Source organism: Mastigoproctus giganteus, chromosome 7 (genome assembly GCF_048544385.1).
Source record: "Mastigoproctus giganteus isolate SK-2022 chromosome 7, ASM4854438v1, whole genome shotgun sequence".
Taxonomy (NCBI): Eukaryota; Metazoa; Arthropoda; class Arachnida; order Uropygi; family Thelyphonidae; genus Mastigoproctus; species Mastigoproctus giganteus.
The window spans coordinates 196,834,575-196,850,793 of record NC_143581.1 but is presented as its reverse complement, the minus strand read 5'-3'; the positions used below and the strand labels follow the sequence as shown (position 1 = coordinate 196,850,793).

Here is a 16,219-nt window from a genome sequence, read left to right as displayed (position 1 = left end):
TCACCAGCCAACATCCATTTACTGTTCAACTTCAAACTCACAGAACCAACTTTTCATCTTCCTCATTTATTCATTCAACTGCCGTTTTCTGGAACAACCTTCCTTCATACGTATTTCCTGAAAATTACAGTCTACAGAAGTCCATTCTAATGTCAACAAATATCTTCTTATCTTCTTTCGTCTTCTCAACCTCCAACCCAAGCACGGTACTAAGTAGTTGTTGTTTGGTTTTTAGGAGCATTAGCAACTAAGGCCATATTTCTCCGAGGATATGTGGTGGTTATTCTCTGACCTTTCCGCATCTTTGGTGGTCATGGGCTTGAACCCCGGTCTAATCAAGAAGTGTGTGCTACGCACTTCCGCTCCTGCCCACCTGGCTACAGAGGTGCCACGGTACTAAGTACTATAGGTTCTAATACCTCTCATGTTTGGGGTTTAGATTAAAAAAAAAAAAAAAAGTCTTTATATTATTCAAGAGTACCCTGAACTGGCAAATGGCTCTTTCTGTAAAAAGAGCCTCAATTCTTTTTTCCTTTTAAGTTCCTGAGTTAACGCTTCCATATACTGACTGCAAGAAGCTGGAGATTGAAACAATTTGGTGTGGTACCAAACAGGTGGAAACTAACAAAATTATATTTCAGAGCACAGTGCCCAACTTCTGCACTGTTAATTGCAAACATTCTTACCCTCACTAACCTTTTCCAATAGCAAAGAAGCCAAATTGTCTTTTCCAATATTCAAATGAGTAAAGAAGAGCTTGAGTACATTCTATGACCATTACAATAGTAAAAATTGAAAATACAGGGTGATTTTTTTTTTATTCATCATGCTATTTCATTTCCATACAGTTTCAAAATTTTTATAGCAACATCATTACTCTGTACAGCAGGGAAAAGAATCTAATAATAATAATAAATAATGTAATATCAAGTTCTCTTTCTTACCTCCCAAAATGTACTCGCATACAACCTATGGATTAAGGATTCATACTCAGCTGTAACTGTTTATATTGAAGTAATCATTAAAATAGTGTTTGGTTTTTTAGACAATTCTGATAGTGGCATAACAGAAGAAGAAAAAACAGTGGCTAATGCCGAAAATTATAACACAAAATGCTATTTGCATTTCAAGTCTAAACGAAATAAAGCAGATTACAACAGTAAATGCATGGAAAAACTATTAAACAACAATCATGTTCTTTTTGATTCAGAATCAGAGATGAAGAGTATCAAAATGTATTGAACAGTGGCAAAAAGATAGTAATTTAGGGGACGTGTAAGGATGTGGCTAAAAAAGGAAGCTGGATATCATATTGTAACAATATCTACTTCACTTACTGTACCATCTTTCATCTCACATATTGTGGATAGATCTCATCACTAGATTGTCCAGGTGTTCACAATGCCTACCTGCCCACCAAGGTGACTCCATTCAAAATCAAAACCCAGGTGTGGGTGGTGGCGTACACTTCAAATGAAGTGCAATATACTTTTCCATTGGAGCAGTGCCTTTTATTTAGGTTGGTGCAATACCAAGGCAACTTCAGAAGTTACTGTTTCTCATCATCATCATAGCCTACAGAGTGGGCTAGAATGAATGAATATCATTATAGGGACAAAAATAATAATAATATTAATATGACAGTTAATGAAATAATTAGATTACTCTTTTGGAGGGTGGGGAAGGATTGGAGCTGAAAAGGAGATAGTTAACATTAGGATCTTACTGAAATTAAGCTAAAATACTAATAGTTCTGCTATACTTGGAAAGGAAATGGAAATTTACAATACTGGATAGAACCACTAATAACACCTTTAGAAAGCAGGAAATTTTGTGAAGATAATGCAGTCAATGAAACTCAGAAAACCATGGAGAAGGCATACCTGTTGGAGTGGCTTCTGGACTGAAGTGCTTCAACTATGAACTGGAGAATATGTGGAGGGGAGGGCTTTTGATCATCTTTTTATCTTCCTTCTCACTGGTTCCTACAGGCCTATCCCAGTACTTTCACATATTCTCCACTTCTGGTAGTTCTAGCCACTTCAATCCACCAGCTGCCCTAACAGGTAAGCCATCTCCATGGTTTTCTGGGTTTCATTAACTATATTATCTTCTAAATTTCTTGCTTTCTAACAATGTTATTAATGGTTCTTGCATTGCAAATTGCTATTTTCTTTCCATGTACTGCAGGATTATTAATATAATGGACCCCCGCCTTATGATATTAATCCGTTCCAGAGACAGCATTGTATTGTGAAAATATCGTAATGTGAACCCAATAATACATTGTTTTTTGGTAATTCATTCCAAGACTTCGGGAGTTGAAATTTGTTATATAACTAAGCTATTTATCACTAAAAGGAAAGGTGATTTTTATAATGGAAATTATACATATTGATTAAAACAAACATACTGATTAAAGCGCAACACAAAAAAATCACTTCCACTAAAGGATGCAAAAATAAAACATGTGGCCAACATATTTACAAATGCTGCTATTGGCTGAGAGGAAGGACCAGGTGGTCTGGTTGGAGACAATTGTAAGCCCATTGTAAAGTGAAATAAGTAGGCACCAGTTAACATGGTTAGTAGAATCAGCTGCTTTATAGAATCAAATTTCAAAAAACCAATTCAAATCATTAAAATGCACTACACTTTCATCATTGCCACATGTTTGGTTATAAGAATCAATTCTGAACGCCTTTGTGATATTTTTCTAAAGCACATTTATGGAGCTCACTATCACAAAACAATAAAAACAATTTTCAGTTTCTGGTTTACTGGGCTTTCTCTGTTAGTGCAATCTGTTGCTTATTAATGGGATTAATTAGTTATTAAAAGTTGGCAGGGTTATTAATGACAATAATAACAGTGTGCTACTGCAATAGGATCTAGAAAAGTTGGGCAGATAGGCTGAGAAGTGGCAACTGAAGTTTAACATTGAAAAATGCAAAGTATTGAATATGGGTAGAAGTAACCCCAGAGAAATGTACCAACTGTGTGGCACTAGGGTGGTAGAAAATGAAAAAGACCTGGGAGTAATTGTACAGTCAAATATGAAGTCTTCTGAGCAATGCAGACAGGCTGCCAGAGCAGGTTATGGGTTATTGTCAATGATATACAGGAATTTTGCTAGTAGGGAAAAGGAGGCAATTATCCCTTTGTATAAAGCAATGGTCAGGCCATGCTTTGAGTACAGGTCTGGAGGCCTCATTTTAGGAAGGATGTATAGCTGCTGGAACCACTACAGAGAACGACAACGAGATTGGTGAGAGGAACAAAGGGGTGCTCTTACCAAGAAATGCTTAAGTTCTGGAAATTACTGCTCTAGAGAATATAGGCACCTACAAAGTGATCTAACTGAAGTGTATAAGGCCTTGAATGGTTTGAGCAACTCTATGCTGAGGGGATTTTTCTGCTTGCTCAGATTAAGGACCTGAGGGGGCATAGATTCAAATCGAGAAAAGACAGTTGTAGAATAGATGTACGGAAATTTGCCTTTAGCCAGCAGGTAGTTGATTGCTGTAACAAAAACTTTCATTTGTCATTGTGGAAGTTGATAGCTTAAATAAATTCAAGTAAGAACTGGACAAACTTTTAGAGGGAATGGATGTATGAATTTTTTTTTTTTTTGCTGATGCTACATAAGCTCATATGCTTGCTTTCTAGTATAACATTCCTCTATTACTACTACTATTATTATTATAAATGGGTAGTCAACTTAATCTTATTGCATTTGCAATAATACCGATAGCTGGAATTCTGTAGGTTTTTACATTATTATGATGAAATGTGTTTCCCCTTCCATGAAATCTTCAAATCATATAAAAAAACATTAATTTTCAGAATCTTCTCTTCATTCACATTTTTTAAGCTTTATAAACTTGTTACTCCGTATCTGACTTGCACGCATCATGTTATTGCAATCTGTGTGTGCCGTGTTGTTTGTTATTGATTGCTTATCTTTTTTATTGTTTTAAATTTTACAACCAAAAAAAAAAAAAAAGTGTCAGTGAACAGAATTATATATTAGTTAATATGTATATTTTTCTACCTGTGGAAAATATTCTTCCAATTTTCACGTATCATTTAATTTTGTTAATTGGTAAGGTAATAAAGTAATTTGTGCATTATATCTTTACTTTTATAGCCTCTGGATAATACTCCTCCCATTTTCACTTATTAGAACTGCTATTTAATAGAATTAAAATTCAATTCGCAAATGGCATCACAACAAGCAGAGCTTACTACACATCATATAGTGAATGGTATTTTATAATGGAGAGTCCATTGTAAAGTGATTTGATTGTACAGTGAACTGTATTTTATTTTAAGTAGGATCCTTAACGTTGACTATTACCTTTTTCAATCCCATTCCTCCCCCACCCATCAGAAGAGTAACCTAATCATTATATTAATCATTAATATTATTATTTTTGTAATTAGATATATAATAATACTTATAATGATATTCATCATAATTAACTTCAGCTATTATTCTACACCACTCTGTAGGCCTAATTATTAGAAATAGACTTCTCAAAAGTTCCTGATGATGAATAGACTTCTCAAAAGTTCCTCAAAACATCACCACACAGTTTGTTTCAATCAAAGTGTTTTCAAAAAAACAACTTAATCTTTCATATGGTATAATTAGTGTTTACTAAATTCATTCCCATACTCTTATTAAATTTGCTAACTCTTTCTAACTCTCTCTCTAACTAATTCCTCTTTCAAGGAATTTGAAAAATACTTTTATCTAAGAGAAATGAACAATATTATGAAATAGCAATACAACAGTAATACCTTCATGCAATAGAAACATTCTAATTTCTTCAAAGAAGACAATATGACTGACAGCTTAGTTGAAAAGATACATCACAGCCTGCTATTTATTTGGAGGTCTGGGTTTGATTCCCATTTGTGACTGGATGACTTCTTTAAAGCCTCTTCAACTGGGGATGTAATAGCTGATCTCAGGCAGAGGGAGCAGGCCAACCCCACAAGTTATTCCATGTTTTTACACTCGCACAACATGCAAATCTGTCTCCAGGGTGCACACACACTGTACAGTCACAAGACACTTTTCCCATATTAGTATTAATCACTTAATATGGATGAGAAGGAGGCAAATATAAAAGGAAGTGGAACTGATTTCCTACAAGCAGCTGTGGTTGTTTATAGTAAACAGAAGGGATATTGTTTTGACAAAGGTTATAATAAGCTCAATTTTTTTTTTTTTTTTTTTAAATTCTTTTCAGTGAGAATGTTAAAAAATGCAAATTCCAAAAGGGGAAAGTGTACAGGGAGATCATAAGGCTACTAGCTTTTTATACCAAATAAGAGATACTGTTCATGGTTTAGACTAAAATAGATGTCAAATGAACTAACGAGTTTAGTGACAGAAAACAAAAATGCATGGGATGATTATAAAATGTCTGGGAACACAGAACTTTACGATAAGTATAAATTTGTCTGTAATCAGGTTACTCAAGGGGAAAGGAATTAAGCATGCTAAAGTGGCTGATAAAGTGTTTTTGGCTAACAGTGCAAAGAAGAACAGCAAAAAATTCTTTACTTATGTTAATGTTAGAAGGAAACGGATGAACCACACTGGTCCACTTGATATGGATAGCATAACTGTTGATGCTAATAATTTTACTGATATTCAGTCTAAATATTTATTGAATATCAGTAAATAATGCTTATCCCAGACTGGCATTTTCTCAAATACCTTTTTTTTTTTAATGGCTATTATCTCAGCTTTATGATTATGACTACCCCCCCCCCCCCCCCGCCACAACTGAGATATTCCATTTTTCTTTCTGATCTTGGAATTGAATGCACTTATAGTCCACATATCTTCTCTTATAAAGCAGGGTACTATTATGAATATTATCCATTACTCTTATTTTGTATATTATGTAGCACAAACTATGATGGAGTTTGGACCAGTACACGTACTATAACAATTTTTTAAAATTATTTTAAAAACTGTTACCTCTTCCTCACTGTGGATCAGTGCAGCTAAAAGTGTAACTGGGAGAGGCTGAAGTGGAATTGCTCTGTCACATACCTCTTCAAATTCTGCAGTATTACAGTGTTCTGGTAAACCTACGTTAGAATGGAACAATGCTTATACTGTGAAAAACAATTTTCAATACTAAATATTCAATTTACACAATTTTCAATACTAAAAGTTATGAAAGTAGGCATGCTGATGTATTCTGGTCACCATTCACTATTTTTGATAAATATCTGGAATTTATTGAAAGTGATAAGTTTAACACAAAAAAAACTGACACTGATAACCTTAATCCAGATGCTTGTCCAGCATTTCAAGTTAAGCATAAAGTATAATCACATATACAACAAAATAATAAGTGAATTCAATCACCATCCTGTTATTATTTTGATAAAATTACCAAGAATTATGAGCCAAAAAAAAATTTTTTTCAATCTACATAAGATGAATTACAAACAATGCAGTTTTCCTTTTATCTGCTCTCAGATGTAAATGCTGAAATCCAAACTAGTATAAGTAATTTGATGCCAAGTAAAGCATGATGGAATCATTATAATAAGTAGAGATTCCACAACCCATACAAATCTCATAACTTATGTAACAAATAAATAAATTTCTGTTTATACTCTGAATGGGCAAGGCCAAAAGAGTTTAAAACTTCATTGTAACTGTTTTTTTTTTTTTTTTTTTTTTGCTGCAGCCGACATAATAGTGCAGCAATTATATTTCTTAAAAGCAGGGGTGTGCTGCCAATTTATCAAAAAGGGGCTTTGCATGAAAAGAATTTGAGCTAAGGATAATCCTTGGTTAAAACAGTCTGTTAAATTTTATCAAACTAATTTTTTTTCTTAAAAATACAATAGATGAAACACAACTAAAGCAATTACTCTTCACAAATAAGGTAAAACAATTACACAAAGAACAAAGTTATAGAATATTATTCTCAAATTATCTTTAAAAACCTTATAAATACTGTCCAACAAAAATACCCAGAGCTGTAACTAGGGCAGGGCAAGCAAGATATGTGCTCTAGTCACAACAAAACCAGGAGCACAAAAATGCAGGATTTAAAAATAATATTGAGAAAACATGATACTGATTTGTCAATTAAAACTAACAATCTCAATGACCTTTCACTGCCTCCTTTGAAGTGAAAGCTTCAAATGCCATTCTATAAGTGAGAAATTATATAATAATTGCAATATTCAGGAGATTAAAGAATGGAGACAAGGTACGAGGCTGATGATATCCATCAGCCTCATTCCTTGAATATTGCAATGATTATACAATTACTCACTTATAGATTGATAACCAAATACAGCAACTGAATTCAGAACACTTCTTACTTTTCCACTTAGTATGGCCAGCAGTTAACAAAGATTTGATAAGCTAAAGCTTCATAAATATCCATATCAAAACCAACAGAATAATTTGAGATATGAATATACTAAGCACAATAAAACACCAACCACTATAGGATACATTTTCATTTCTACTGTTCCAATTTTTTATGGCTTTGGCACTCAAATTGTGAGTTGCAAGTTTCCCCTTAGAAGTTGGTCAAATGACTGCCACAGAATAAAATCATACCATAAATGAAGTTTATTGACCTAGGTAGCAGGAAGAGATGGGGATTACAGGATTAAAAAAAAAGTTCGTGAATTATTGGTTTTATGGCAATTCAAAATACCCATAATATTCCAATGTGTTAAGGGTTGAGAAGCTAGAAGATTCTTTCTACTTCTATTCTGCAAAACAAAGTAGAGAGGTAATGAAGTAAAAGAAAAATCAGTTCAGCGAATTTGAACTCTGAACTATTAAGTAAATGAATTCAATCACCACAATCTTCAAACTGGCTTGGAAGAAAGTGCTGCATGCTGACACTTGATTGGCAATTTCTTTACTCCAGGCTCGGGTAAATAAATAAATAAGCACAATAGTGATCCTTTTCTTCTCTTGGATAACAAACTTTATTTAAGAAAAGTCGTTAAAATTACTGCTTATTTATTTACTTTAAGAAAGTCTAAGTGTTATTCCTCTCCCATTATTCTTGCTATTCTGTTATCATGGTTTCCTCGACTACCTACATTTATCAGTATTGCAAATTTAATGCAGCATCTATGTAATGTAATCTGTGTGATGGTATGCAACGATCACCAAAATACCACATGAAGAAACAATGAAGCTTGTGTATATATCTTAACTCATTTGCTGCTTGATATATGTATGCATCAAATTGTTTTTCTACTGGCAGGATGAAAAATCTGGAATGCAGAATATAAACTCAAATTACTGAATGGAAAACACAAGTTTTTTTTTTTCTCCAGCAACCATTGTCAGAGTCTGACTAACTCAACCACAGTATAAAAAGCTCATAAAAGTTCCCATCCCATCTAGATGAGATTAAAACCAAAGCCTTTTTCACATAGTGTGAAAAGGACAATGATCATTAGTGGCAATGAATGTGTTAAGCTTGGCATGAAATTTACTAGTTGCATTTCACAAGATAAGGAATGCCCTATCTCCATCTACACCAAGTTCAATGGGTCCGGTGTAAGTATCAACTGCACTACAGGTTTCTCTCAGTTCATGCAGGTTAAGTTTTTAACTCGAAAATCTGATCATTAATATCTTACATAATACAAAAAAATATCAGAATTAACCAGTCTGGTAAACCTGGTGAAAAAAAAAGTGGACTCCACAATGCAATTAACAAACTAAATTACTGGGGGGGAAAAAAGAATAATATAAAAAAATTCAATAATTTCATTTGCAGTAATTGAATTTAATTTTAAACTACAGAAGTATTTTGTGGATGAGAATATAACCTAAATTTTGCAAGCAAATCAGATTTTAAAACAGTGAAATATACCTAAAAAATAATTTTAAGATGTAAATGCCTAGAAGTATCAGATATTAAAAATTATGTTTAACTTACCAATGAATGGGGCTATTCCTAGATCAAGCATTTTGAGTATGATATGTTTACAGTGTTTACCCATACAGATCCTCTTTAATTCTGTCCAGATTTTTATACCTGCAATTTCTAAAGGAATATAAAAACAACAATAATTATTGAATACAATTCCACTGGAAATAGCTTTAAGTAATATACACCATATGACCATAAAACTATCTGGGAACTTCACAAATTGTGCTAGAAGTCCATGCATGAGTAACAACTCTAATATACTATATAAATCTGGTGGATCTAACTACATGGAAGCAGTATATTAGAAGCAGATATAAGTTGGATTAGAACTTAGAATTTTGATGTGGGATCGTGTTTGGATATCACATCAGCAACCTTTGTGTTCATAACTGCAAATCATCTGAAATTTCCCAAAATTCACTGTGATGGATATCATTCTTGAATAATCTTTGGATGGAAGACCATAGAGAAATGCTTCAATGTTAAAAAAAAAAAAAAATGTCTAGACAGCCTCACAACTTATGGAATACATATGATGAACTACCTCAAGGAGATGTTTTCTTTGTGATATCTTTTGCAAAAAATATTATGGAGCAGTTGAAGAAGCCATAGGAACAGTCATCAGTATGTCCAGTATGTCAGTATCTGTAAGAAGCTGCAGAGCCTTGGGTTCATAATACTTCTGATCCTTGTACATCAAGTGATACTGTAGATGATAATATGTGACATCATAATAACTATATGTGACTATCAGTGGGCAGCAAACATAATTCAAATCTGGGCATATATGGGAAGTTATAAAATCTGGTGGTCCTTCAGCTGAACATAATTCATGATAAACCCGGATAATTTATGCAAGATGAAATGCATGTATGGATTCTGTGGTAAGCGCATTTCGTTTATTTGTAGACAGTTCAATGATAAAACACATACAGAACTGAACTGAAATCAAAGTGCAAAGACAACTGAAGGATAATAATTGGTCTACATCCATTCAAGAATTCGATGCTTTTATCATTGTTCCATCCAAAGATTATTCAAGATTTTAGCTTGCAGAGCATATGGTGCTAGAAATTTAGAACTGGATAGTTTGTAGTCAACTGTCTGAGAGACCTGAATTTTTTTTTAATGATACAATGTCATGTAACAACTTGCACGAAATTAAGCAGTGCATAAGATTCGACATATGTTCTTCAAGGAAGAAGCATCTAGGAAATGATAAATTTGCTAGCGGACCACAATTTGCTGAATGTGGTTAAACAAAATATAGTAAAACAGTCAGTTACAACACAGAATATTCATGTACACATACAGATGCTCTACAACAGGAATTTTTTCAATTAGTGTGTTGACTGGACTAACTTTGGAAGGTGGTGGGTCACCATGATAAAAAAAAATATATATATATATGTAAATATTTTTTAACTTAAACATTAATACCATGTAGGAAAATACTTCTTAATTTATGCAGACTATTTATTTTTCTTTATTTATTTTAGTTGAACACCCTGGTCAGCCTGATTGGCTAACATTGCATTAACAGATAATGCTTGTTTCAAAAATAGAATACATTCATTTAGCCACATGCAAGTATAAATACAACATACACATTACTTTTAAGAAATATTCCTGGATTTAAGGCACCTATTAGTTAATTCAGACACATAATTAAATTACATGAAATTTAATGTAGGTACTTTAACAATCCTTTAATAGAGAAAGAGAGTGTATTGCATCAAACTATTAATTTTATGCATAATGTTATTCCTACATGTCCTGTCAGAACAAAGTCATTCACAGCGAATTTGAAGTCTCTTGATGATATCAGTGGCATTGGATGGAAGCATTCTGATCTAATCTGGATAGACTCAATGCTGAGTCTGTTAAGATTAGATAAAGTGGATCTGGTGGCACTTCCATCTAGTGAAAATACAAGTTCACAAATCCAAAAACTTGGAAGAAAAATCTGCAAAAGAGACAAGATTGTCTCATCAAGGTTACATGTTCTTTCATGATTCCAAAAATCAATTATTAAAAATAATTTCAATGTAGAGCAGTATTTTGTGAGTAGATGAATGTGAAAAGTTTCCAAAATTAATACATTTGTAATGTAAATGGTAAACTTCCATGGCATCCACACAGTTAGATATAGGACTAGTTTTGTACACAGGGCTATAAAAAGAAACTTAATATTGGATAAATAAATTCAATTATATTTAAAAGTGAAGTAAATAAAAATGATAAAGAAAATTTGTTTATTTATACATAATTGTTTGCTTAAAAAAAAAAAAAAAAAACTATCCCAGGCCAGTGGAAAGTGCCTTGCAAGCCTGAAGCAGCCTGCTAACTGAATGTTGTCCTATGGTTCTGTTGCTGAAGCAATCAGCATCTATCATATTTTTTAAACCTGGATGTAATTTGGATACATGATTTTACGGGCAATATATACTTCCCTTCCATTCCATCTTGGAACCATATGCAATTGCAGTTTGTGGACTATCTTTTATCAGACAATGTCTGAGATATTTGCTCTCATACATTGCTCCTGATCTCAAGTGGGGGTAATGTCTCCTCTTCTATACTGAATTATTCACAGTTCTTTAACCTGCATAACACGTAAATTAGCCTAAAAACACAAATGTAAATATTTAATATGTGCTAAAAGGATCAGGTAGAAACTGGCATTAAATTACACAAATCATGACTACAATAATAGTTTGGTATATTTCAGCCAGTATTTCTCATAGTTGTTCAAACATGATAATTTAAAAATGGAGGGGGTGGAAAGAAGGGATGTGCATGGAGCTGAATTATACTCTAGCACTTTGTCTTCATGCAAAATGAGCAGTTAGCCAAATATTATTATTATAATAATATTTGGCTGCAACTTGGCAACCTTTAGATCACTATGGTTTCTTTATCTTCTTATTACGATAAAAGAGGTTTGATTATGGGAGTACCTGTTACCAAACCAGAGTTCATTGAAATTGGTCAGGAGCTCTTGATGCTTTCACAAATAAATTTATATTAAAAAATACTATTAGTAAAATAAGAGGAGTTTACCTCAATATAGTACGTAGAACACTTCCATATGATACCCTCCAGAAATTAAAACGGAAAAACCGAAAAAAACCGACAACTTACCGGTACATTAGAGTAAAATATAAATAATTAAATAATCAATTTAACACAATTCAAATCAATTTAAAACAATTCCTGCACTTTAATAATCCTGCAATTAAGTATTCCTGCACTTTTCGGTCAGGTAAAATTACACAAAATTGGATTTCCTATTCGACCTATTGTTTCCTACAAGAACTCTGCATTTTCATCCTTAGCCACACGTATATAACATTATAAAACCTTTTAGACAGGTAATACAATTTGGGATTAACTACGATATATAATTTAATAATCTTAAAGACTGTAGACTCGGCGACAATGACAATTTATTCTCACTAGATGTTACCTCGTTATATATGAATGTAAATGTTGAATACACATTAGATATTATTTGGGATATGTTAAATAAAAACTCAACACCGATTAATTATACGAAGCTACCTATTAAGGAAATTTTTCACTTAATTAAACTGTTAGTTGAGGCCAACTACATCACCTTTCGAGACAAGGTGTACAAACAAATTTTTGGATTACCAATGGGTTTGAGCCTGAGTGGCTTAATGTCAGAGATCTATCTCTCAACGATTGAGCATATACATTTGACACCTTTTCGACCCCGTATCACATACTATGGGAGGTATTTAGACGATGTTCTAGTTATTACCGATAGTAGTACTATCCAAGACATTTTACATTCGTTTAATAATATTCATTCTAGACTCAAATTTACATTGGAAAGGGAGGATACGGATACAAAGTCATTAAACTTTCTAAATTTCACACTTACCCGGGACTCGAATAAAATACAATTTAGCATCTATCGAAAACCTACAAACACCGGTATGCTTCTACATTATAATAGCTATCACCCGTTCACCTACAAAAGATCGATTATCTATAATCAATTTCTAAAATGTCCATAAATATTCAACGACGGAATCTGCTTTGGACTCAGAAATACAAATATTAACTAGCAGATTCTTAAACAGGGGTTATTCCATTACCACAATAAACCGAATTAGAGTACAGGCCAAGGATAGGATACAAAATACTACACCAATCAACAAAATACTACACCAATAGTAATATCAAAAAATACTTTATTTCTGTCCCATATGTTGAACAGTGGCACAAACAGCTTAACAGATTCTTTAAAGATACTGAATTTAAAATTGTAGCTAGGCCAATACGGAAGTTACACACTATATTGAACAATCGCTCTGTTCTTTTCGCGTTTGCAACACAAATTAATGATCTGGTATACATTTCTTGCGGTGATTGCGACTCGTCTTACCAAGGTTCGACGCGATTTTCTCTTAATATTCGTTTAAATCAACATGAAGCCTCAGTTCGTTTAAATCAGAATGAAAGCCTCATTCTGATGCTTCAGCAGCATCAGAATTAGCCTTTCATGCCATTAACGAAAAACATACTTTTTTATTTAACGAGGCCAAAATACTTAACGTTCAACGTAATTATACGTGACTATTAATTGCAGAAACCGTTGAAATTAAATTACACGAGAATTCTGTTAATGTTCGGCAGCCATATTTGATCTCCGATGCGCGGACCTTTTCATGCATGCGCGAAGACAAATAATCACTATTTAAGTTTCAGGTTTAACCCGATTCGGTAATTTTCATTCCTGTGATCACAACATACGGTCAAAAAGCGTTGTCAGCTTCAGGAAGGAAAATAGTTTTGAATATTTTCGTTAGATTCTTTTAAATTGCATTAATTTGATTTTTAATTGTTTTAAATTGATTTGAATCGTGTTAAATTGATTATTTAATTATTTATATTTTACTCTAATGTACCGGTAAGTTGTCGACTTTTTCGGTTTTTCCGTTTTAATTTCTGGAATGTATCATACGGAAGTGTTCTACGTACTATATTGAGGTAAACTCCTCTTATTATTTTACTAATATTATTATCAATGTAGAACATATTGAGTATTACAGCTCTGATTCATACTATCTAATTAAAAAATAGTGCATTTTATGATTAAAAAAACCAAACTATGTTACATGATAAATTGCCAACAAAAAGTAAAACAGCTGTTTTGGGAAAAAAACAAAATATTTCTTTTAGTTCCAAATGTTATATCACACCTAGAGAACTACATTGTTTACATTGTTGTATTATTATTAGCAGTTAGTGAATTACACTTAGGCGCCTCTGTAGCCAGGTGGGCAGGAGCAGTAGTGCATAGCACACGCTTCTTGATTACACCGGGGTTCGAGCCCGTACCCACCAAATACGGAGGATGCAGTAGGTCAGGGAATGACCACCGCATATTCCCAGCCCAGATAAAGGGTGAGGGTTGGCGTCAGGAAGGGCATCCGGCCATAAAAATTGCATGCCAAAACAATAAAAATGCTGACCCCATATAATAATGGGAAAAGGCGAGGACAAAAAAAAAAAAAAAGTTAGTGAATTACACTTACTTTGCAGACCAGCTATATTATCTCTAATTGCTGACAAATTAGCTTCTTCATGGCAATCAGGATCACTGGCTATTCTTCCATGAAATCTACAAACAGTTAAATGATATATGCAATGATGCAAAATAGAATGCATAATGAAGCTCACAATGCATGCCTACCAGCAGACTAAAAGTTTTCAATAAATTATAATTAAGGTATTTATAAATGCAGTAGTTAAATATGAATAATACTGATCATTAAAGTGTTTGCTATTAGCAGAGGTACCTGGAGCCTACTAATCAGTTAATTCCCATGCTATAATACTTGCTTCAAATCAGATACATGAGCCTATTTGATTAAAGTATTGTTAAACATTTCTATTGCTTATTTCTGGAACTATTTTTTTTTATGAAAACCCCAAACATCAGAGGTAGTATAACCTATAGTATTTAGTACTATGCATGGGTTGGAGGTTGAGAAGACAAAAGGAGATATTTGTTGACATTAGACTAACTTCTATAGATTGCAATTTTCAGGAAAAAGTATGAAGGTTGATCCAGAAAACAGCAGTTGGCTGGTGGCAGCTTGTGTTCGGACTGTTTTGAAAGAGAGAGCGGGAAGTATAGAAGCCAATTCAGAAGAACAGTGCCCATGGAAGTATCTGTAGAAAAGGCATGCAACAGAAACAGAACATCTATGAGACAGAATGGAGAGACTCTGTTAGAGATCAGTCATTAATTAACCTAATTGCCCTCTTCTGAATGGAATCTAGAAGCCTGAGAGAGGTTTTGGGAACACCACCAAAGATGTAGGAACAATATTCCATGGTAAGGTGGATTTGTGATATATACAGAGTGAACAGCTGTTTGGAAGAAAAGTAATGCCGAGAGCAAAAGAGAAAACCAAGTTTTTTAGATGCAGAAGCAAATGTAATGTGCTTGTGCCAAGAGAGATTGGAAGTCAAGGTAATCAAAACAGATATATCATCTTGCCTAGAAATCAGAGTGTCACCAAAGACATGCACAGGAGCAGATCCTTTTTTTGAGATCTAAGACAGGACTGGGATTTAGAAGGACTGAAATCAACTAAGTTGTCATTGCCCCACTGGAGAATTACATGTAGATCAGAATTTAAGGAATTGGTAGATGCAAGATATTTCAAACTGGAAAGTGGAATGCAATGTGCTATCATCAGCAAAACTATTGATAGGATTTCCAGTCAATGGAAGAAGGTCATTATTATACAAGAGGAAAAAAGCAGGGGGAAAGAACTGAACTTTGAGGGACACCAGCATTAGTAGAGAAGTTAGAAGACAGAGCCATCTACCATCACCCTCAGTGAGCAGTCAGAGAGAAAACTCAATAACCAATTACAAAAAACAGTTGGCAAACCATAAGATGGAAGTTTGTTTAGAAAACCTTTATGCCAAACACGATCGAAAGCCCTTGAGATGTCAAGAGCAACTGCTTGTGTTTCACCAAACTTTTCCATTGAATTTGTCCATAAATGGATAACATAAGTCAGAATATCACCAGTGGATCGACACTGACTGAATCCATACTGGCAATCGTTGATCAGATGGAAGGGTTCAAGAGTTAACATTAGCACAGGCATATGATGCAAGAAAGCAAGCTTATGCAGCATCAGCCAAAAAAAAAAAAAAAAAAAAAAAAACCTTCCCATTTCACCCCTCCATTCGTTCCATACCTGTCC

The 16,219-nt window shown here is 33.6% G+C and overlaps 1 protein-coding gene across 1 annotated transcript in view; it reads right to left on the bottom strand.

The window, feature by feature from the left end:
* The window catches only part of LOC150083529 (CCA tRNA nucleotidyltransferase 1, mitochondrial-like), a 59,483-nt gene that overhangs the window by 8,514 nt on the left and 34,750 nt on the right, over positions 1-16,219 (bottom strand). The window contains exons 4-6 of the mRNA XM_090377337.1: positions 14,528-14,613; positions 8,964-9,071; positions 6,002-6,114 (exon numbers count right to left, since the gene is read on the bottom strand). Of these exons, the coding sequence (XP_090233463.1) occupies positions 6,002-6,114; positions 8,964-9,071; positions 14,528-14,613 (307 nt within the window). The remainder of the gene's footprint in view (positions 1-6,001; positions 6,115-8,963; positions 9,072-14,527; positions 14,614-16,219) is intronic.